This window comes from Metopolophium dirhodum, chromosome 3 (genome assembly GCF_019925205.1).
Source record: "Metopolophium dirhodum isolate CAU chromosome 3, ASM1992520v1, whole genome shotgun sequence".
Taxonomy (NCBI): Eukaryota; Metazoa; Arthropoda; class Insecta; order Hemiptera; family Aphididae; genus Metopolophium; species Metopolophium dirhodum.
In genome coordinates this window covers 36,596,486-36,623,276 of record NC_083562.1, presented here as the reverse complement: position 1 = coordinate 36,623,276, position 26,791 = coordinate 36,596,486, and the positions used below count along the sequence as shown (strand labels likewise).

At 29.9% G+C, this 26,791-nt stretch overlaps 1 protein-coding gene across 2 annotated transcripts in view; it reads right to left on the bottom strand.

The window, feature by feature from the left end:
* LOC132941687 (protocadherin Fat 4) overlaps positions 1-26,438 on the bottom strand; it is a 48,091-nt gene extending 21,653 nt beyond the window's left edge. The window contains exons 1-2 of one of the 2 annotated variants that reach the window (XM_061009836.1): positions 26,117-26,438; positions 18,074-18,186 (exon numbers count right to left, since the gene is read on the bottom strand). In XM_061009836.1, coding sequence (XP_060865819.1) covers positions 18,074-18,152 — 79 coding nt within the window. In that variant the 5' untranslated portion in view covers positions 18,153-18,186; positions 26,117-26,438. Of the gene's footprint in view, positions 1-18,073; positions 18,191-26,116 lie in introns of both variants that reach the window. The other variant, XM_061009835.1, reaches the window with a different exon arrangement.
* Between the last annotated feature and the right edge of the window lie 353 nt (positions 26,439-26,791).

Sequence of the window (26,791 nt, the reverse complement as noted above, 5' to 3'; positions counted from 1 at the left end):
AACGTCTAATGAAACGATCTTAACGCGTATTCTGGGAAATGTTCACAGGTGGTCATCAATTCGCCCACTTTGAAAACAATGCGAGATATTTTATTGTATAGGAACATTTTATGTTTGGCATGTAATTATGTATTAATTTACATTTGTGCGATTGCTGTGTAACAACAACTATCAATTCTATAGTTTTATACCAGCATAATATTATATAGTTTTTTTCACTTAAAAATGCATACCTACTTCTTCTTTCCTATGTTCTCGAATTGATTCTGCCGGTACCGTTAATTATTATAACTCAATCGGTTCGATCGCATTCGTTTCTTCTTTTTCGTGTATTATTATTAGGTACTTACCCACTTCAATTCTTTACACTCGTATAGTACAAGAACACAATATGTATGTACAAATAACAAACAGACGCGATATCGTAATGTACAGTAAGACACATTTATATACATACATATATATATATATATATATATATTATGTTTACCTACCCCGCCCAATTATACAGTTCGCAATTAGATTTGTGTTTGTTCTAAATAGGTATATAATATACTTTCTTCAGATCACGACCGGAGGAATACCTAACCTGCGGCAGACGCGTGTAATATTCAACAACAACGGCAACACAACAACGGACAGATAATATTGGAATTTTCCGGTCAGCGCTCGTATAATGCGTATTTTCTGTATAGTGTGTGATGAGTGAAGAAGAAATACGTCAACGGAACGACCCAATTTTGTGTATGACGTGTGTAGTGTGTGTGTGTGTGTGTGTGTTTTACGAGAAAACTCGAAGAAAAATCGTTTTCGTATGTGTCGTTTCGCTCTGCACCGTTTTATATATTATATTATTATTATTATTATTATTATTATATGTTAGCACCGGGGCTTATAATAATAATAATAATAAGACAGTGGAAAACGTGCCCATCTATAATGGACCGTAATATACGTCACGTAATATCCTCCGGACACGTAAATCAAATAATTGGCACTACGCGCCGTGGGTGTGCATAGCCCAGTTCTAGAAGATAAAATAACAATAGATAGCTGATAACACTTGCGAGTTTAAGATGATAGGATACACGGTGGATCTGTATTACATATATATAGGTGTACACGCGCACACGTAGGTACATCGATCCGTGATCACAATAGTAGATATTATTATAATCGGAATGTCAGGTGCGTATATTTCCTTCGAAACGGATGAAAAAAAAATTACACACATATAACTCTTTATACTCATTATTATTTGATTTCGGTGTTGTATAGTTGGTGCAAACGGGATGAGCGACTACCTATACTGTGACGGGTAAATTTGTTTGTTATTTTAATGCGCGTGATTAAGAAAATAAAGCCAATAATAATATAATATTAATAAAATATATAAAATCATTTAAAATTCGTGGTAGCTAGCGATACAGAATTTACAATAAACGATTTATAAGTCATAAACACGACTTCGCATGAATATGAATAGAGGTATAGCCATGTGAGGAAATCGGTCCTCCCAAAAATTAATTGCGCCTATATATTCGATATAATATAATAGGTTTAGTGTTTCTACTAATTTAATTCTCGTTATAGGTACACATCATGTGTATATAATATTATCACTTGAGCAATATAATATCAAATTATATATAGGCATAGTACCTATACATAGATTTTTATAAAATTATTATGTCGAGTATAGTAAGTTGATAACTTCATTGGTATAGATGTTATCGGTATCTATTAAAAGATAAGCAGAACTTTAGAGATAAAATAATTCGTTAGTTAATCTATTGAGAAATGTTGTAATAATTATTGTGCTTAATTAATCGCATGACCATCAACCATAATAGTATAATAATATATTATGTTAATGAGGAAGTAAAATTACAGACCATTAGGCGTAGGTAAATAAATATTATACAGAGTGATTCACTAAGCATGCTCATTACTCGCCTCCTTTTTTCTTTAATAACGCAGTCATACAAATTTGATTTTGGAATTTTTAAAGACCATATTTTTTAATACTTTAGATTTTTTTACCATTTGAGAAGTTTCCCGTGTCTACAGAAACTTCTTTTTTTCAAATGAAGATAACCTTTTTTACTTAAAATTATTCTCCGGATAATTGATTTTTTAAATATTAATGTACCCAAGTCAAAATTTAAATGAATGGTTTATGACTTATGACTTATTAAACTTAAATAAATGTTATATAAGAATACTGATCCACGCTGCACCATTAATACTCTGGTGACAGGCTATGACTAAACATACAATTATTAAAATATATATGAATATTATATTAATATATTTGTTTAGTCATGTTCAAATCGAAGATTTAAAAAGAAAAATTTTTATGAATTCTCAACTCAAAATAATTTGTTAATTTTCGTGATTTTTCCGTATTTTGTCAAAATTTGAACTTTAAATGCTTATAAATAAAAACTGTGACTAAGGATTTTTAATTTTTTTTCATCTGCCTTTGAAACAATTACCTAGGAGCCTTCTATTAAATTTTCAAGCTTTTTTACTCGACAGATTTTATTGATATTTATAGAAAAAAAAACTAAAAAAAATGGAAATTTACAATGTCCGTAAACAGCTCAAAATAAGTCTTTATCTTTTAACCCCTCAAAGTACCAACTACATTCACTTTCCTATCAGAAAAGTTATTGTTGAAGAAAATCCAAGCACTTTTACTGTCCTAAAAGGTGATGACAGACACAAAAATAAAAAAATTAAAAAAAAACACAAATCATTGTAAAATCAATACATTCATCGCTTCGCTCAGAATCTAAAATTCAGATTTGATTTTCAATATTTTTCTAGTTTTCTGGTAGGAAAAAGTGAATCTAAAAGCTTTTGGGAGCTTTTACACATCATTGTAAAATCAATACATTCATCGTTCCACTCAGAATCTAAAAGATGGTATTTATTTTAAATGCAGATTTTCTTACGTCACAAGACAGGACAGTCCTTAAATAGTACTCAAATCTCAAGTATTTAAAAATTTGGTATTTATAAGTAATATTAAAAATTCCAAAATCAGATTTTTGAATATGTGCGTTATTAAAGAAATAAAGTCAATGAGCATTCTCGGCGAATCGCCCTGTATATATGTACATACGTAGTACATGCCAGTCTAAAAATTCTAATTTTATATGATTTTATATTACCAGTTATATAGATTATAAACAGTAAATGCGTACTGCAAAAAATGAATAATACATTTTTTTAAATTATTTTATCGTTCCATACTATGATTAACACCTATAGACACTATCTAGTATATGATTATTTTTTAAAATTCATTAAAGTGAATCCATATTTTATTCTGCTTCTATATAAAAGTAATAAGCTAGTTGAAATTCGTTATTATTTCTTCTGATCTGTGATTGAAAGTGTTTTTTTTTTTTTATGAAACGCAAAATATTATAGTTCTTTTTACATATGACTTTTATTGTAATATATTATGAATGGCATGGAAATAAAATAATTTCAAATTGTTCTCCGAAAATGATATATTATTATTATTTCTTCGTCTAAAACCGTAATCAGAACACCGCAATATATTATATTCAACAACACTCGTTCCAGTATGGTCCGTCCTCTAATAGCATAAAGCGCGTCCGACTTTTATTTAATTCGTCTTAGATAGTTACACGGCCAATGCGCAAGTTATTAGTTATGGCTAACTGTATAAAATGGTAATTAAAAAATATAGAATATGGCATTTATAATATTAATTATAAATATGTACCACATCGTACAGGTACCCATTTTATTAGGCTGTATAGATATCGCACGCAGCCACGCAATCGTAATAATATGATGTAGGTCATTACGAATTATAGTACCGTACAAGCAAGTATTATACACTCTCGTGTTGATGTTAAAACGATATTGTGTGTTCAATTAATTGTACACCCAAAACGCGATTGTCTCAAGATATTATGTAGAAATCGAACGGAAAACGTGCCCCTATACATAGGTCAACACATTCAAAAGTCTTTCGTTGTAGTTAGGGAGGTATACAACAATGACGTGCATTCTAATAATTATTACGACGGTGACCGTTACTCTACGCTACTAACCGTTATATACTCCGATCCGATGATCGACCGTTGATTTGTTTTTAAATATCTTTGCACCTAGTCCAAACAGAGCTTGGTCGACGGGACCTACACTTTTATATGAATATTCTATAATGTAAACTCATATACGTAACCTAATTGTCACATATTTTACTATATTATAAAGTTGGTCACATTTACTACGACAATAGCCAATACAATCGGACGTCGGTTTCCGTCGAAATCAAAATTTAAGTTTGACTAAAATTTAAAAGAAATAGAAAAATAATATACGTACTTATGTATTTAAATAATTTAATAGTTACACTTGTGTATAGTGATGTACAGTATATAATTGTACTATTAGGTATATTATTATTGTAGACCCACGCAGTTGGATGGCATACATCTATATATAATAATATATTATTAGACATTTAAACCGAGTAAGCCTGACAAAAATAAATAGATATACAATATGTTTTACTATACAACTCAACAAAATATGTACACAGCTATGCTTAATTTATTGTCGATTCAGGATAATTATTCCTCCATCATGCAAAAACATATTTCAAAAATACCTATTAGGTAGGTATATTATATTTAATTATATTACGTCGTGTACGATAAATTATAATTTATAGACTACATATTATATTATTATAATGACTAGGTACGTTGAGTAAAATGGTTATATAGTCGAGGTTATATGCCGTGATCTAGGACAGAATATATTATGTCTGTATACTGTAGATTTAGTAAAAAAAAAGTCACTGATTAATGATTAGGTACTGTATATATGTATAGTGTACCTATTATACAATTACATAACTATATCATTGGCGTTTATGGTAATATTATGAATTTCCACCACAGAATTACAGACTGTTGTCTCGTCCATGGTCCACTATCACGTTTCACAACAAAACAAATGCAGAACATTATGATGAACACAAACATTGCTATACTGGTATACCACGGTATTGCTAAACTGTTTGCGTATAATTTATCGTATTGTTTACGTAATTTTTAAAAATAATTCGACCATTAAAATATGTCCAACTTTTAAACGAAACTATGAATTATATATATTATTATAATATTATGAGCGAGTAGACCTGTGTATAAATCATAAGTAACCATTATACTATTATTGTTGTGACAAAAGAACCGCAATTGCCAAATGATTTATCGATATAACATCGAGGGGGTGCCCATTATGTGATAATACAATATTATATTATAATATTATAATCTGATTATCGATATATGCGACCACGTAATAAAAATATATAGATAAATATTTTATACGTACTTCTATCGTATACCTACTGTGTAAAAATTAATGAGGGTTTGCGTTAATTGTTTTCCATAATATTTTTAGTAGTGAAGTAAACCCATACATTGATATTATTAGGTGGTGTGTGTGCAATACAATTTTTCTAGACTTTATGTGTAACTTATAAAATCGGCTGTAGCAAAAAACTAACATAATATCACTACTCGAGTACTCAGCGTACATTTTAATTTATAAGAATTACAGAATATATTTTTTAGAGGCTCTTAGCCGTTAAATATCGTAAAACGGTACCTACCAGTTTTTATCGGAACCTTAATATAATATGTTTTTCAAAAATCAGAACCAGAACTAAAATAATTTAGTACTGGAACTGGAACTAGAATCGAAAAGCCTAATAGAAGTTTTAATAAGGTATCTTCTCACATGCCAATAACTACGTGTCGAAATAGGTCCATTGTTGTCAATTAATCGGTATAACGTTGCCGCGAGTCTAAGTCATTCCGAACCAGAAGTTAATATATACATATATTTGTTTGTCTAAGTTTAACATGACTATATTAATACAGTATTGCGTGTTTATTCTATACAACATAATATTATCAGGACATTAAATGCTCAGGAAGTTATACATTTATATACCTATTGCATTGACGGAAATAGAGAGGGAGTGCCGAAAAATCTCAATTAAGTCCTCTCAAACAGTATATACGAACGAGACACAGTATATTATACAAAAGTCATATATACTTAACAAAATATTACATTAAATCTCCAGACTTTCTCCAGCCACCTGTAATACGGGGTTATATATTTAACTCATAGAAACGGGGCTGAATCCCCTCTCCCATCACTAAGAATTTCGCCTATTTTCAGTCCTAATATAGTACCAAAATCTTCTCGACAAACCACCTGCAGGACACAGCTGACGTAAACGTGCGGCATCGTATACGATATTTAAATGAGTAAACGTACGCGCAGTGTCTCGTACAGCGCTATGAAGTAGGTACAATACCGGCACACAGGTAACAATGTAATGTATAAAATACAAATCCAATTTTATTTTTAACACTAATATTCAATTATATACCTACACGCGTGCAGGTGTAACCTATGTACACGATGGTCATCGTGCACAATATGTACAACACCGCTTCGGGGTCGTTCCTAAATTATGTATGTATTTCGACTAGAAAATAAACGCATATAAAACGTGATACATATTGCACACTTTCAAAAATAAGAAAGTATGTACGGCTTATTGTCAAAATTTTTAAAATACATTGGTAGGTACCCTATACACACCTACAGCACGAGGACGTTTTTTCACGAATAAAAAGGCCAACGGTCTTATAGAAAGTACAATATGCGCATATATAATAACAACAACAACAGAGACATCAACAACAATAATAATAATAATAATAATAATATAACTTCGCTGCTCGAACGATTCCGGTGGTATAGGTACATAACATTGCTCTCCAACGCCTCCGCCGCAGTTGCGTCACACCGGTCGCGGCTTAACGCTGTTATTATATTTTATTATAATATGTATAATATATAGTAACGATTGTGGCCCGTGCCCGACGCAAATGACCAAGTAGCGCACAAAACACACACGACTATGCCTGTGACTTGTGGATGAACCCGGAGGGCACGTGATTGTGTGATTATTAGGGCTTGAACGCCGCCAACCGATGCACGAAATGATATATTATATATATATATATAGGTACGGCGATTCGTGTTGCGACGAGAAAAAAAACCTATATACCTATATTTATATAAATCGATTTCTCTTTCTAGGAAAATCGAACTATATTGCGGAGGAAACGCGTCGTAGGTAGGTAGGTAGGTATAGTTATCGACGGGCGCCAGCTGTTTTTTAAGACGTAGGTACATAATAATATATAGTATATAGGCGTATATACCTACATCCAACATTGTCGTCAGAAAATAGCGATTCGAACGCGATGTATATATTATTATACATTTCACGCGAAGCTTTCGAATATAATTAATATATGGTGAGTAGATTGATGCGTCAACCAGTCGGAGAGACGAATTCGCGAATAATTTCGGTTAATATACTGCAGGGTGATTTTATCAACTGTAAACTCTCATTATCTATTATTTAAATAGAATTGTACAAAATAAAATTTAAAAAAATATGTACGTTTTGTCTTTACTATATTGCTGTTATATTTGATAGGCTTTACTCACTATTGCGAGATCTTGATTAAGTTTTTACTTTGTTGAATGTCAACGTGGAATGCGCACTATTCGTTTTTTTAATACATTTTTCATTCAAAAATATAAATAAAATGACTTCAAACTACTTCTGTGAAGCAAAAATATTTTTAAAAACGTTAGTACTTTTCGAGACTATGCGTGCTTATACTGCTCCAGTACAGAAATAATTTTCGATCTCGATTGTCTGCATCAGTGTAACACGTGTATAGTGAATTTAGAGATTTTCCGATTTTGTTAAAAATTATTAGCGTTAAGTATTACCATTGATAAAACATAGTAAATAATCAATGGTATTACTTATTACTTATTAGTTATTACTCATTACCTACGCCTGTTTACCCCGTGCACATTGCTACAAATACGATATTTTTAATGCTTACTTTTTTCCGTAGTTCTACAAATGTTTTTCAAAACGATTATATACTTAATATAGGTAAACACATTTGATTGCATTTAGTACCTGTTGATGTTTAGTAATTACATAAATATTGTCAATTTTAAATCAACCAGTAATACATAATATGTCAAAGTTGTATATAATATATTTACCTTTCTAGAAAGTGCCGTTCGAGAAAAAACACATGATTGCAGAATAAAAATAATATTCCTTTCCACGAAACTATTGTCGTGGCTAACTCATCAATTTTTTTTTTAATATCAAATATAATATACTTTTATAAAAATTCCACCACAATATGGGACGTAGACACTTACATAGTTACCTATACTATTATAATTATTGTTTTATAAAAGATACAATGCTATATATAAAATCAAATTGACAAGTAATTGTTCAACTTGACAGTCATTGTGTGCTCCGTTAACACAGACTTGACATTGTTTTGATGAGTACCTAATACCTATTTGAAATTAAAATCTTTACGAGTGTTTTGCTTTCACGGAATTTAATTTCAAATGCACATTCTATAGAGATAACTAAGTACAAAAATATACAAGGTGATACAAATTACAAGGTTACTAACAGTTACCACTGCTAAAACGTTTTTTTCAAAATACTCAAAACTTTAACGAATGTTTATATTATGTTCTTACTTATAAAATAAAAAATCATTCTGAATGTAAGGCATATATCTATTGTTTGGTATATTTTTCAGTGACTGAAATTTTATTTTATTAAACACAAACGTTCATTTTATACTTCAAAATATAATTTCAACAATATTAGTTTCATATTCTTAAATTAATCGAAGTTGATACAAACTTTGAATTCGCTAGAACATATTATATACCTACATTTATAATGTTCTTATCGTGTTTTTACAAAGCAAAATTAATATTTTAAACCATATATAATGTTGACAATAATTTTACAGCAAAGTTATCGAATTATACATTGTTTTAAAATTGTTTGCAATTTTCTCGTAGCTAGTGAGAATTTTGGATTTCTGCCATCTCCGCAAAAATCGTTTTCATCTAAATATAAAAAACTATTCAACAAACAACTGTTTTTAGGGCTGCACTTTTACTGCCTCGGCGGATGTTTATGCAAAATAAAATAAAGCCACAATGAAACCTATGTAGTTGTCTTACTCCCCCCGGAGAATATAAAACGAACCAATCCCCCGATTGTGATAAAATATATTGTGTGTATAAAAACTTTTTAATTTATTCCACAACACTTTACGATTCATATAAAATAATATAATCGAAAACTTTTTGTAAATTTGTCTGTATAGTAATATTTACTTTGTATTATGATTTATAACTATATAACATATTGCACTCTCAACTAAAGGTTCGTTAAATCTAATGGTTGGTTCGATTGACTTGGAGTTTTTAAATATAAATAATAGTAGGTATTATTATAGAATATTAGAAAATAATATGCGCATAAATATTTGTAATTAAATACAATGCGCAAACGCCTTCTTTAGACAATAACTAATGATGAATAAATAAACACCTGCAAAGTTTACTTTTAATATGTGAAATGTGAAAATAATATAAAAATGTAACTGCATTACGCCATACCCACATAATATTATTCTCTAATATAATATAACCATTATATACCTATTATCTCTCCGTCTCATTATTATATTAATTTATATATTATTATATTCGATAAAGAGAATATTGTATAGATGTATAAATCATAGTTCTGGGGCCTGATGTGGCTATCAGTGGTTTGCCTCAGTCACTAACGTGTTCTGAGGTCAAGCATCGGCCGACGTCGCTAGTTCCCGGATTGATGACCATCACACGGGGTTTTAGTGACTAATCCTCGCCCCAAATACACGCGTGTTCCTCAACCGACCGTAACCCCCCTAAAAAATGCTAATGACCATAATATAGTTGTCGATGCTTAAGATCAATGAGAAGAATAAAAATCAGCATAGTTCGATCGATATAAAATCGTAACTTTTTTGATCTATTAAGACCAAATTACAGCGAGAAAGTCCTTGTACTGCACCGTATACCTATATTATTATACACCTGTATGACTATGTACGTATCATAAACATTATTGTCTTTAAAACCGATTACAACAATGCACATTCCGATTAGAATCGTCCGGCGGGTTTACTCCATCAAACTTTGCAGTCCATTGTTTTTTTTTTTTTTTTATCCACCCGAGGACCTACTGCTCGCGATTACAATATGATACCTACATTGCCCAGTATATGATATTGTTAGAATAAAATATCGATACGATTTATAGTCCATATATATACCTATATTATTATCGGTATATGTTTGAAACCGCAGGACTCGTGTCGCGTTACAACACACCGGCCAGAACTGCTTTCGCATTTCAATATTATTTTATATATTATTATTATACATTTTATAATATGTACCCGCCTACCTACCTTTACGATATATTTTATTTTTATTACAAGTACAACACTATACTCTGTTTGGCGCTGCCGTCCGTCCACTAACGGTTACACACGGCGGCGGTTGCTCGTGACCGGCCGAGACCACGCGCGACCAAAGCCCTCCAAGCGGTATGACGTCTATCTTTTTTTGCAATTTAATGTGTATCGTCCCCGCTGGCTGTGTTGTAATATACTCCACACCCTGTCTGCACAATATGTGTGCGGTGTGGTGTACTACTGCTATAATTTTCCCGACGTCCTTAAAATAAACGTTCAAAATTTGGTTTCATATTATATACCCAGGCGCATAGACATCATACTATAGCTATTACCGACTGAGGTGAACTCTGCAGTTTTCTTTTTAGGTCAGATGGGTACTTACTCTGCTACAATATCTAATTAATTCTTCACAATAATCGATTTATCACGATATAATATTATTATAATATCACGAAGATTTTACGATTATTGCGGTTTATAAAAAACGAAACAAAGCTACCTACCTGTAACATAATATATATTACAACTTACTATTATGATATTGGGTGGGTTACATATTATTATTATAATATTTATATAAGAACAGTTTGTTAAGTCGCCTTTTCGTGGGCGAAAGGTATATTATAGATTTATCATTCGTGGTGCAGTTGATATCGTGTTAATATTGTGATCATCATATCTTATCAGTTTTTAATGGATAATATTTCAATCTACTATAATAATTAACACATCATCGGTATTAATACAGTTGGAATGTAATTATTTTTACAGTTTTTAAAAAAATGTTTCTATAACAGTTGGGAATAATCAGTTATGTACTTATATGGAAATTCCTCTCAATATACCGTCTGTACGTATACGCATTCTATTCAGTCCTAATTGTGAAACGTCTGAAGCACTATTCTTAAGGTTATAATGACTTTTTACTGAAAAAATGAACACACATTCTTTAATTAATAATAATTATTCAACACTACGAAAACGATAAATTTGTCGTAAAAAATATTTAAAACTATAGTAGGTATAATATAATAATTATATACTATTATTAATTGACATTATGGTCTATGAACAGTAAAATTCTTTATTTATTAATGCACACACATCTTTGTAACGAAATCCATGTCGATTTTCATCGACATGTTTTCATAGACTTGATTATAATTACGGTTACCTATAATTTTTAATTATTACTGAATAATATAAATATAAATGCAATTGAGTTGAAGACTTTTCAGTAATTACTAAGTAATTACATTTACTACACCGTCATAGAATTTCTATATTATAGGTCTATCTACTATAATACATAGTTTATGACATACCTAAAGCTGTGTTCTATCACCGTTTTTCAGTGTGTTTCGTTTTCTTTTGTGTATTCGTAATATAGGTAACTATTGTATTAAGAACAATATAAACTTCCATTAGATGTACGCGCATAACACCATTAAGACTTCACTACATACATACAGTACTATACTTCAAATTTCAACTATTTAGAGTGTGTGGTTAAATAAACGATGACAATTAATATTGAATATAATTTACTAAACGTTAGTCGTACAAACGTTCAAGATTCGACATTGATCACATAGGTATACCTATAGGCAAGGCTGGTCATTAACGAGTTAAAAAATTAAAGTTAAGTTAAAAAGTTAATTTTATTTTAACTTTTTAACTTAATTAGTTACTTTTGGCTTTTCATTAACTTAACTGTTAACTTACTAAATTTCTTTCTTAATTAACGTGAAATTAACGAGTTAATTTTTCATTTTAAGAAGTAAGTTAAGTTAATTTATTTAGTTTTTAAATTTATAATATTTCACTATTTCAGTCTAATTCGTTTTCATGTCAAAAAATATGTATCGTAAATTGTTTAAAGTTAAAAATTTATATCATTCAAATCTAACTTATATGGAAATACTGTATGAAGTATTAACACTATATCTTAAAATTTAGTTTTGGGTTGGAAAAAAATTAAAGTGTGGATTAACTTTTTGTTATTGGTGCATATTAACTTAACTTAATTGAGTTAAAAAAAAATCATTAACTTGCCCAGCCTTGCCTATAGGTACCTATCTACTGGTTACTCACATTTGTCGGACCTAGATCTATAGGCACTAAACTGCTGTATTACAAATCCGAAATACTTCGAAATCACGTTGTCACGAAGTAATAATCACCATTACGATAATTTTTTTATCACTTGTTCATCAGCAAAAATACTAAAAATGTCGGGCGGGATACTAGATATACAATATTGCCTAATATATTAGAACTTTTAAGACTTACTCTGTATAAAAAATGAAAGTTTTTATAAATTCAATCCTTAAAAATGTAGGTAGTTGAAAATTACAAAAGTCAGATGTTGAATAATTAATAAATCACTAAAGGTTTTAATTATTATTGAGGTATGCTCGGCGTGATTAAATCCCCCGTAAATAATAATATTGTCCGTTGTGTTTGAGATTAAAAAAAAATGGTCGAAAGTTCAAACGACTACCTATAATATTTCCGCGTTAATGTTGAATATTATCTACCTATACCTACCTAAACGTATGGGATCGCCGTCTTTTTACGGTGTTATTACAATGTCCATTTGTGCGGAACTTAACACCACGAGCCACGGTCTAGTGGAATTATTCTTTGCCCAATAGTGTTTAACAGACAAAACAATGGTCTTCTAAATACGATCTGGTTCAGGCAGCAATGACTCTCGATTAGATGTAATCTCGCGATTGAGAAATCCTTGTGGACTTGTGGTTTGTTATAAGCATCCGACGAATGTCTAAATAACAGAAAACATGAACCCGAACAAAGTATTTATGCAGAATCACAATGATTCAAATAGGAGGTAGGTAGGTAATAAATGTATTATTATTACCTGCGTGTATTGATATGGATCTATATAAGCCGCAACTACGTAACTATTATTGCTCGGCGCAATCTAATTTGCGATTAACCACCCATATAGAGTCGCATTTTATGTATATAAATTATATAAATATATTGTTATGTGAAGATAAATACGTATAATTTATAATTCCGTTAGGTAACAATGACACGCGTACCTAATTAAAATTATTTTACAGTAACTATATTATAAAAAAAAGAATCATTTAAATATTTAACCGAGAATGGAACAATATAAAATGAGTAGACTGAAATACTAAATAAAATTATTCAATGGACTTTTTGAAAATGTTCGCAATATTTTTAAGACAATCATTTTTATACATTATCTTCGATTCACACCTACGAAATTTCAATTCAATAATATTATAAAATAATTTATTTTTAAACCTTAAGAACGAACTTGGTAGTAAATTTCTACCTAATAATGAAATTGTATTTTTATAATTATACACATAATTTATACACATTAAATAATAAAACATGTTTAGTAATTTGTATGGTATCTAATATCTATATGTTTTTATACTTTTGTGGTACCTAATAATTAGCAAACTAATTTGATTTTTCGTCAGTATTTTATCATCAACCTTAGAATTTAATGTTACAATTGAACTTAAAAAAAAAAAATTGGGATTGAAATAAAACATTTTACGTTTCACAGTGAAACCCATGCACTGCCCACATTTTTTTTATTAACGTAATACAAATTAAAACCTTCAGGAGTGATTAAAATTTTAATCAAATGAATAATGATTATAAAGGTATACGCGCGAATTGCAAGATGTTTAAGTAACAGACATTCGCACCTTATTTATGTTATGTCAAAAATCAAATTATAAATAATTGTACGTTGGTTTTTTGGTTTGGAATCGTATGTATTTTTATCCGTACTTTATCTACGATCGAATATTTTTCAATTTGATATTAGTAAATATCAATTATCACCAATTTCGAATAAATTGAGGACAAATGCAACAGAGATCGTGACAACAATATAATATACTGTATTTCTGCAGTAAGCGGGATATCACTGATGACATGCATACAATATAATATGTATACCGCAGGTTTAATACTTAAATATTATATTTATGTTTAGGCTGTTTGAATTTATTTATAAAATTATATCGGTAGAATAGTTTTAATATTTTATATTATAGTCGAGCGCATCTAAACCTCTTTCACAGAACACCGTCTGCGAGTACCTACACCTGCTGCAATAATCTATATTATTATATATTATATTAGGTATAATATTTATTAACCAAGCAGATTTCATCATCGAATTACAAAATAATACTCTTCGGACGTCGATTCGTACCTATTATAAACATCGAAAGTAAATCACATCGTCGTACCCCCGCAATAGCGAAATGAAAATATATATTATATATTATACAACTACATAATATATAATATATCAACTTAATAGGTAACAATATCATTATAATATGTATATTATATACCTGAACACTGCTAACCTCGATGGTCAACGTCTATAGGTACCTACCTACTCGAATTTCAATATTATATACTTTCTTTGCGATCTCGCACATGCAATTATTACTGATCCCTAAATAATATATACGCTCTGGACACGAATATTATATACATGACCCGTTTTTTTTCGTGTGTATACAATACGATCACATCGTGTATGTGTGTGTGTGTGTGTATAAAAAAAACACAATATATAATTATAAAAAAATTAGTAATGCGTGCTGCCGCAGAGCCGCCTCGGACTACTGACAAAAGAACAGATCGTGACTATATAGATGCTTCATTACCATCTAGATTGTGTACAGTTATGTTCATAAGGCACACAGGTGCAATATAGCGGCGTACTGCTGGGAATTGGTTATTTATCTCGGGAACCTCCTACCGACCGCATTGACTTGTTATAATGTCTATTACGTGTTATATTATTATTATTATTATTATTATTACAATCCTATACCGCGGGAGGGTGTCAGTCGTCAGGAAATACAGGTGGTTTTCTCCAAAAAAAAAACCGTGTCTGCGCTTAATTAAATATAGGTATAGAGCCTTATGATTTGGCTCGGAAAAATTACAAAAGGCCCGGTATGTATATACACGCTGTCAAAACCGAAGCAAATTCTTCGAGAATGGTCAAGCAGACCGGAAAACGGATATGGTCTGTCAAATATTTGGAACTACTCGTCATGAGAACAAAACAATTATAACACGCAATTATATTATACATTATTTTGTTCTAATTCAATTGAACTGCAATTAAAACGAGATACGTTTCGAACGGGTCGTTTATAGTTAAACGAATCGAAGTAAAGCCTAACCAATGGGGATTTATACAAAATATTCTTTTTCAATTACAAAATTCATGTTTTAAAGCTACCCTTTATATAGGGGTTAAAAAAATAAGTTATGAACACCCTCCAAGTCTCAAGGAACATATTGATAGAACTTTAATTGAAAATGGACCAGCAGTTTTGGAGTCTATTAAGAGAACGCTACACCCGCATGTGTTGTCGCCGTCTTAAAAATTTAAAACATAGCAAAAACTGTTTTGCGCTGGTGAGGACCACTCAGGCCGTAGTCCAAGATAAGCAACCAAATTTTTACACTATAAAGAGAAGAACATTTGCTGTGTAACGATATTTATATTTTTTCGATATCACAAATACGAAAAAAGTTCTTATTGTTTAAAAGTTTATTAATTTGGAGTTTTGAAAATTGAATTACTTTTTTTTTCAGTTCTGATAGCCAAAAAATAAAAACAACCTTTTACAATAATTGGTTTCCTCTTTATAGTGTGAATATTTTCCTGCACCACAGACTGAGTGGTTCTTCCCCTCGCAAAACAGTTCTTGTTATGCTTTACATTTTGTAAAACGGAGAAAATATATGCGGGTATAGCTTCCTCTTAATTACATACAAATGGACGACAGACAGACAGATAGATAGAAGTCCATTCGTATATTATAATAGATTTATATTAATTATAAATCCACCATGAACATATTATGGTATTTATTGATATAAAAATGCACACTATAGCTAATATTACTTATCGGCCTTTCGGTATCGACATATTACATATTATTACGACTTTAAAGCGTGTACTATCCATGTTTAATTCTCTACAAGGTGAATGAGCTCCTAGTATTTTTTATGCACATCAGAGATGATGAACTTTTTTACTGCACCGGAGTCCGGAAAGTTTTGACAAAGAAACGAGCACATCGAATTGTTCAAATACGATCAAAACCCCAAATTATAAAAAAAATATTACTTTTATTCAATTAATCGTATTTATAAATAATTATCTTTGATTCACTTTCAGGTTATCGATGATAACAATACGGACAGTTTTCCCGCTTGAGTTGCCTGACCTAAAACAATTATTTACCATACTATGTTTACCTAAAATTTTATACAAACGAGGAAAAAATATTCAACTTCACAAATGTGGACCTATATTATGTAATAATTCCTGTAGTATAAATATGTATACATAATTTCATATTATCATTATACTATATAGGTAGTATATAATTGCATAGATACCTAGCATAAATCACAGATCACTGCTCAACTAAAACCTAAGTCAAACAATTTTACTTTTGAGTACCTACTAAATGCGACATCTTCAAACTTTTGTGCAGGATTTTGATTGATTTTAGCATGATACCATCCTATTGTAAAATAGTTTGTTGTTCGAAATAAAATCAAACAATGAAATTATAAGTACTGACAATGTTTATTCCGGATAGAAAGTTATTAATCAAATTGAAAAAAAAAAATAAGTATTACATTTGAGAAAATAATTTTTTGGTTTTAATATAGTTTTTTTCAAACTAAATCTATATTAAATGAGTGAAATGACCGTTGGGTCCTACGGTACTTAATTGTAACGTTTTTTTGCTATACATTCTTATTCTTCCGTGACTGATTCGAGTCGGTGATTTATTGTATAGAAGTGTTCAGTCATAGGGAAAGCCAATAATAAATTAATAATTATTGCGTTTATTCTATATGGGTAGGTTGGTATCGTCAACACTGATGATCCAACACATCTATTATTTAAGCAATATTATAAGCAATTATCATAATTTGGTTCCACTTCATTTTTTCACAGCTTCACTATCGTTTTTATTTTTGCTTTTTAGTATAGGTACACATCATGTCACTTTGGACACTTTGACAAATATTTATTTTCAATAGGTGTAATTTTGTATATTTTTTTCCCTATACCATGTCCGTATTACATTATGAACATTTAATTAAGTAATTTGTAATTACACCAGCAGTACTACATATACCTATATTTATAACAATAACAATTAGACACAGACTTTTTTTTAGCTTTTTGACCGTATAATTCTGTTACGAATGGGTATAAGTACCTAGTTGATGGTATACCACTATTATACCGATCATTTAATATAATATAATATATAGCACTTATAGTGTTATATATTATACGCTATATATATAATGCACTTAGGTCATCAGCTTATAAACATTAAAATTATTACTTTACAAATTTCGTTCACTGCGAAAGTGTGTGAATGTACTTACCTAGTTACCTATATAGTATTATAATATATTATTATTTCAAACGCACATAATTTTAAAACGCTTGTAATTATCAATTGACACACTCGAAACAAAAGTTTAATTTTTAGTGTAAACACGCTTACCTTGGCTTCCAACATGCCCCAGCCATATCGAAATTAATACTCCAACTAGTTGTAGGCATCCTTTGGTCCTTGTAAGCATTCTATACGGTGTTGCAGTAGTAACATTCCTGTATCTACCTGGGAAAAAATATAGATTTTGTAAAAAGAAAAATTCTGCAACAATATATTATTATGGTAATTGAGAACGGCCATCACCTAAAGGCCCGGGTCGATAAAAATTAGTCTTCAATCTCTTTTTCATGTTTTTTTTAATAAAATGCATATCGATAAATGTTTAAAAAGCAATGTCTTTATAATAAATTATATTGTGATCTTCCACAGTATTTTTAGTTAATTAATGTTGTCAAAATATAAATTAAAAAATGTTATACTATATGTCTATATTATGCACTTTATTGTTCATTGTAATTTATAAGTTGCGAGTACAGTAGGTATCTATATTCTATATATTATATAATAGTTTATTTCAAGTTTAAAACATTGCTGTGTTCGGGAGATCATTAATTTATCTATAATTTAATTTAATTGTAACGATTTAAAAATAAAACATTATCCATGGTTATTACTAATAAATTCGAAATTATTTATTTATTTTACTATAGGATGAACTAATGACCCATAAGTCAAATCAATTCAACTTTGAAATCGCCTCGTGTACTCGTCAACGTCAGATTGTTAACGGTTAAATGTTCACGCAACACATTTTGCACATGTTTATATTTTATAACATTTAACCAACCCTGCAAATTAGGTCGACATTTATTAAAATGCATAGAATAGTGTATAATAATCACCCAAAACTTAAATTAAATAATATTATTACGACAAAATTATTATCGTTAAAAAATACTGTAGCACGTTTTCGTCGTTAACCACAATAACGGACATCATAATTATTTAAGACTACCTATAGTGTCTACCTATAACTGTACTCATGCACATTTATTATAATTTATAACGTGGTATCTTATGATGATAATTATTTCTGTCACACTACCACAGTACCTACCTACCACACATCGTGATTCTTATTTTGCGGTACATACAACTGAATTCACAAAATAAAAACCAACATAATGATAGAGGATGAGTATGGCACTATTACACAAGTAGCAATTTAGATACAATTTGGCTGTGGTGTCTTCAGAGAGAATTGAGTGAATTGAATGATGACCGGCAGTGGTGACAGTATAACAACTTTTACATATTTTACATTGAAATTAATAATTTGATTTCATATTTAATATATTATTATTAAAGTTTTATTTTTTCGTATTTTAAAATAATTATTTATACACGTTTAGTATTGTAGATTGTAAAGTAATATTATAATCCATGTGCCACTCTTTTATCTGTATTTTTTAGGATTACGTAAGATTACCTATAATTTTCGGAAATTTCCGGCTTAATAAGATAGTATAAAGACATATATATGTCAAAATTGAATTGCCGTATAAAATATTATTATTGAACAAATATTGAACTTAAAATTATCCGTTTAAAATGCATATTATTATATTGGTTGATTTAAAAACAATAAGCGTCGTGTCACAGATTTAATTCAAAAACAAATTTTAATAGGATTAAACGGAATGGCTTTAAATTGTGTACATTCGTACTAACACAAATAGGGAAGACTCCGGTCTCCCCCAAAATGAAGACCTTATCAAGTAAGTACTAAGTAAATATTATTTTTTTTCTACAACTTTGAAATAGAAAAATTAAATTAGTTCAAATTCTGTTTTTGATTTAGGTACAGTATTTCTGATAGCGTTATAAACATAAGAATAATATAAGAATGGTTATTTGTTACGTTTTCTGTAGAAAATGGGACGAGAGAATATTATAACCAGACAGTGTTATATCTAACATAAGATTATTGATGTTTGTCATCAGCTGAGTTTTTCCTCTATTTGCTTAAAAGATAGACATACCTAGATTATAATATTATTATGTAAATAGATGTATCTAAATTATGTAAATAAATCGTATTTGTATGTCGGTAACTTTTGTTGGTAGGGGGGGGGTGTAATTTGTTATCAATACTATTGGGAACTTGAGCCACCCCCCCCCCCCCTAGAATTTGGCCCATTTGCGCCTACTTATGTACATATTATTATATATTAATAATAGACATGAAAAACGTATATTTTTTTAAAACGTTTAACAATATTTGAAATTAGGCCAATTTATTCTACTCTTTGCCAAGAATCGAGAACAATTAAATGCATCGATTGTCATGACGATGACTCGTGGAACAAATCATTTCCTGTACCTATACTAGGTATATAAACATGAAGAATTAGACCATGCTTGCTTATTTATACATAATATATTTAATACAAATAACATTAACAGACAATAATAGCTAAAATACCTTATTCAGAATTAATTTAGAGGATATTGGGATTTACTGGTTTCATTTAGGTAATGGACAATTACGAAAACATAATACAGGTAGGTAAATATATTTTTTGTCTTTACGTACCTATTGACTTGATTGAATGTACTAAACGGCTAATAATAAATTACTTTTATATATTTAAATATAGGACGAACCCTAAAATTACATAATGTATTTAGTCCGATTGCGATATCCCAAACAAGGTTTTTAAATTAATACATCAAACCTATATTGGATTACATAGGAACCTCCAGAAAATAAATTGTAAATTCATTTAAAACTATCACTGAAAATTCAAATGCATATTATACGGGATGTTAGTATATAAACAATAAATATCTATGACAGACGAACATCCAGCAAACTCCTACTCCAGTCTCCAAAGAATGCAGGGACGGATCCAGGGGCCCAGGCCCCCCAGACATATTTTTTTATAAATATTACCTATTGAATAACAAACAAACAAAATCTAAACTTCTTTTCACTTTGTTGCTTTATATATTATATAATCAATAATTTATTTATTACATTGATTGCCTATACCTACTATTATGACAAAATGTTTAGTTAAGTATAATATTTTATTATAATTGTATTTGTGTTGTAAAAAATTGTTGCCCCCCTACCCCAGATCTTTGCTCTGGATCCGTGCCTGAAAGAATGGGTCTTACCCGAAGCTCGTGAAAATGGGAAATTGTTCTCTTTTCATACAAATAGCAATTCAAAAATATACTATATTATTGTTCCCTGGATCTTCAAACAAAAAATTGTATCAAATACAAGCAATAAATATTATACATATATTTTAATACAATGCGAGTATGAATGTAGGCTATTTTTATAATTAAAATTTAGGCAATTTTTTGGTAAATCACTGTTTTTAGGGACATCTAAAATGCCTATAAAGAGGTTCAGGCAGTATAGCTCTATATACGGACTATACGCATGCGCGATACAGATGGGTAAAGGGAGGTTTCTACCCTGATAATATTTTTGTGATGGTAGCAATATTATCGATTTTCTACCCTAAAATTAAAAAAATATTATTATTCAAAAAAAAAATAAAAAGTTGAATAAAACAGATTTGAACACAACGACAACTGATCACGAGATTTACACGAGGTCCATGTTTCATAATGGTAAACAAAACTATGTCATGTAAATTATTACTGTAAATAGTTTTTCGCGAAAAAAAGGTATCTAAATTCAAAGAAAGCCTCAGAGGTTCGTTTATAAGTTCCTGACCTTTGATTATACAAAAATTGATCTTATCAACATTTTATAACATTTTCCTGATGACTCAATGATTTAAAATTTTAGTTATTTGGTTGTAAAATACGTAGAAAGTGAATTATTTTATTCATGGTTTATTTAAAGAAAAATGTTATTTCCCAAAAATGCCCGTGGGTCTACGTGCACATTAGAAATTGAGCACAGATTGTATACTATTTTTACTTGTGAAACGGTAATTTATCAAATTCTATGGCAGTTTTTGAATTATACACACGTAAGACAACAGAAACACTACCTTATAATATAGTCACGGGCATTTGTTGGTTAAACCGAGCAAAATCTGTAGAAACGTCTTTCGAATTCAATGATAAAAATATAATATAATAGTATTATGCTTTCAAATTTTAAACGCTTGCCTCCAAGCGTAGGCCCACCCAACTCGAGTTATCTATTATTTAGTTGTAAACGTAAAATTATATATTATATTATTATGATGGACCATCATCATACAAATCTACAGTTATAATTGTTGTAAATCACTTGAGCTTCAAAAAAACTCCCGATGGCTACCTATACAAACTATAAATAGTTATGTTTATTTTGTTAATTATATATTTTATGATTATACGCACACTTCAAATTATTTGTAATCACTTAACGTATTATTAATTTAATCCAACACGACTTTATCGAATATTCGTAAGTGCAGTACATCCTTGATGCCCGTGTGACAAATTTTGTAAAATCAAAATATAATACTATGTAAAATATAATGTACCTATATGTGATTCACCAAAAAAGTCTCTTTTATCCTTTAATAATGTATTTATTCAAAATCTGATTTTTGTACTTTAATTACACTATTAAAGAACACATTTTTAAATACTTTCATTGTTTAAAATACTAGATTTTATATATTTATGGAGAATCTTATGGCAATACAAACTTATCAAAAAAACTTATACAAACTTAAAAAATAACAGCCCTTTTTTTACTTTTTATAGTCCCCTTTTTAAACTAGTCTAGTATCCCCTAGTATTAGTGACTACAACTGTTTTTCACCCTTATTACACGAGTGATAAGTCATTAAGTTCAGTAAACTCGGGAACTATTAGTTTTAAATTTGACTTGGTTACATAATATTGTTAAAAATCTTTTGACCGACAAATCACAGTAAAAGAAGAGTGGTTTTCATTTGAAAACAATATATTTGTAGGACACTCCACTATAAATCCATGTTCTTGAAAAAATCATAATTTAAACAAGTGAAACATAGGGTGGTGAGCCGTGGGCATTGTTGATGAATCACTCTGTATACCTAATACGTATATTATATATTAAAAACTCAGAGGTATACCGTATATGCCATATCACATTGCAGCAGTGCATCAAGTGTACATTAACCTAAATAATAATATTTTTATTATCATTATATGCGTGGTACATAACACTCGAGTAGAAATCAAGTTATCACTGTGTGTGACGTGAGTTTGTGTGCCTACGCCGTGCGGCAAAAATGATACGCTTACAATGGGTCCGCCCATCGACAATAGTAATCAAGAGTCTGTAATTTAATAATAATACCTGCACTATATTATATAGGTGAAAAATATTCCCTTTCACCAGTTTCGCCTTTTGTATTGTGTATATTCCCCTATATATATACATTATTAGATATATACAATTGAAAAAATATAGTTTAATGAGCATTACTAATATTTAATAATCAACAGGTTAAGTGTAAACATTTGTAAATAATCGTGTCCTGGATATTTTCGAAAATACGTAGTGTATGAACGGTAATAATAATAATAATAACTCAAGGGTCAAGACCTAACAGTGACGACCATGGATTATAAAGTACCTATAATCTACAATGACAATTTTTATTTATCAGAATTTAAATTTCAGCAACAATACGAACACGATTAAAAATGTAATATCTTGACTCAAGTTAAAAGTACGAGGTACCTTACAGAGTTTGTAATATTAACGAAAAAATCAACCAGGACGTTATTCGTTCGTAAAGTGAGAGGACGGGCCCCAGAAGAGGGTATGTTAACGGGCACAGGATATACCTACTGCGACAGTGAGACTGAATACGACGATGGTAACTCGTCTCGCTTCACTCACTTCAATAGTTGATTTATTGAGTATTGTATTAGCGTTGTTCATAATGTAAAAGAAATAATCGCATTAGAAAAACAATTTTGATCGGAGTTAATTTCGACTATTATCATGATGTGTTTAAATCGTTTTACAATACTAAATAAATATTGTGATTTAAGTGAATTAAGTGATTGTTTTTTTAAAGTTTGAATAAGGTATTATACAGTAGATACCTATACATAAGAAATATGTTTTATTTAAAATATGTTGGACGTTGAACTAGAAAGTTTTCTTAAAATTTAAAACCGTTAAGACTATAAAATTGAAAATTGTAACTGAAAAATAATCAAACAATACATATGTTATTCACTAAAAATCTGAAATTCACGATATGGTTCACTTGACAGAAATTTAATTCAACAATAAAAAACATTCTCGACAATTCTATTGCGCATAGAAAATGAATAAATGTTGAATTTCTTAGCACTTTAAAATGTTGTTAAAACGGAATAGGTACCTATTATACCTATAACTTGGTATAGGTATATCTCTACAATTCGAAAAATGTTGAAATTTTACACATATTTATAAGATATGTACCTATATAGAACTTTGGATGGTTATTATTTAGAGGTGGGTCGAGCTCAAAAGTATGGTCTCGAACCGAACTTGAACCGAATTTTTAATCGTGTGTCGAACCGAACAATTCAGTGTGATGTTGAACGCAAACTTAACTTTTTAAACGTACATAAACCGAACATTTTGTTCAACATCAAACCACACCTGTACCATATATTTATTATATTTCATTATTGAACTGAACCCAAACTAAACTTTTGAATTAAATGTCAAATCAAACTTTATAGTATTATGTCATACCATAATAACTAATGACTATCTAGTAAGAAGTAGGACTAAGGACCAATTTCATAAATTATAACGATTTATGAATATTGAATAACAGTAATTAATAATATTAACTTTTAATATGTTTCAGAGAGTTACGAACTTTGATTATATTAATAGTACAGAGACACAGAGCCAAAATAGTTATGTAAGGCTATAAATAATCGATACCCTATATATGGGTAAAATACAAATTAATTATTTAATATTTAACGATAAACACTGTTTACATTTTTGGTTAAAACCATTTGACGTGTTGGCATTTTTCGGAGTTCGAACTACCTAATTAGAAGTTCAATTTTTTTGTTTGAGTTCCGTTCTGTTTGGTATTTTTAAAGCTTGGTTCGGCTTTCAAACGAGAATCGAGCATCTAAAATTCTGTTAGATTTTTAGAACTTTGAACAGTTCGACCCACCTTTGTTATCATCGGTTTATTGAACTTTCGTTAACTTAATAACCATGATATTATATTAGTTATAGAACAGTATCTATTTAGTAACAAAAACAAGTTTTAACTGTTTTCACGAATATTTTATAGTTCTAAACACTGTAATTTTCGGAGAGGTTACGCCCGATAAAGCACATTGCATTAATATATTTTGCGTTTTAATGAAAACACCGCACCGCTCCGCAATGTATCACAATTCACAAATAACCATAGAGTAATTCCATACAAAATTGTTCAATTTAAATAAATTTATACATTTAACTCGTTTAAGTATAATAGTTCAAATCGTGACTGTTAATTTGATAAAAATGGGTGCAGTTTGGCATAATTAATAAAACGATGCGTAATGGGATATTATTTATTTTCTCAACACTCAATCTACCTATCTGCTGCTGCAGTGATGCTGTGATCCGTGTTTGAAATTTATAGGGAGCTGTTGATAATTTCTTAGAAATACAAATTAACAAGCATGGTCTCGGGCCATGCATAGGTAGGTTAGATTAGGTGGGTACTATGTTCGAAAACGAAAGATTTGGTTTTTAGTCGAGTTGGAGTAAAAAAAATGTAATTTATTATTTTTTAAGGGGGTTTTATTATTTTAGAGAAAGAAGGTGTGTAACAGAACGACAGAAACATTTGTTTGTATAATGTTATGTATTAATATTAGGTGTAAACGATTGCCATTTAGAATGTGTAATTTTATACTTTAATATAATAATTATTGTTTAGTAATTGTATTAATCATAATTACTAACTACTGATACTTAACTATAATAATACCTGCATCAATAATAGTATCTCAATAATTATGCGATTATTTTTTGTTCAAATCGTCATTACAGTAGGTAATTTTAATGTTATTTGAGACGGAATAAAATTTATCATTAATGCAAACTAAACTGTGCAGGTCCTCAAACGTATTATTGAATTAAATGGTACTCACAAGGTTAAAACCGTATGGTTTGTTGTACGCGTATTCCACACATCAAACACATTAATTCACATCATATACGCGTAGATCGAACGAAACCGTTTTTTGAAAAAAATCGTAATTTATCCGTCGTCGAGTAAATTTTTTTGATAATAGTAATTATTTGAAAAAATTCAACGGAAAACTTAATAATATTATCACAAAACGCACGAATATCCACCTCGTAAGGAAACACGGTATCGCAACAACACGAATGGAAAACCAATGAGTGCACTATACCGCTGAACTACACAACTGCACGTTGGTTACTAGGCCCGTATGGAGAGCGAAATGCATTGTGCGTGACTGTCTGTTCCTCCTCTTGTGCTGGTTTTATACACCTGTCGGAGGGGCACTGAGCCGAAGAACTACCTATACTGCCGTGTTCGAATGGAGAATTTCCACGACGAAATCGTTAGTCACCCGGCTGCACTATCCGCACTAAGTTTCCGAATTATTGTAATATATTATATTGTATTATTATTTTTAAAACGATTATCGTTTGCTTTAACACAAATTACCCGATAAGTTTTTACTCGATTAAATAAATAAAACATAATAAGTATTAACGCGATTCCCCATTGTATACGCGTATATTATACTTTATAATAATATGGGTATAAATAACTAATAGGTATTTTATCCACA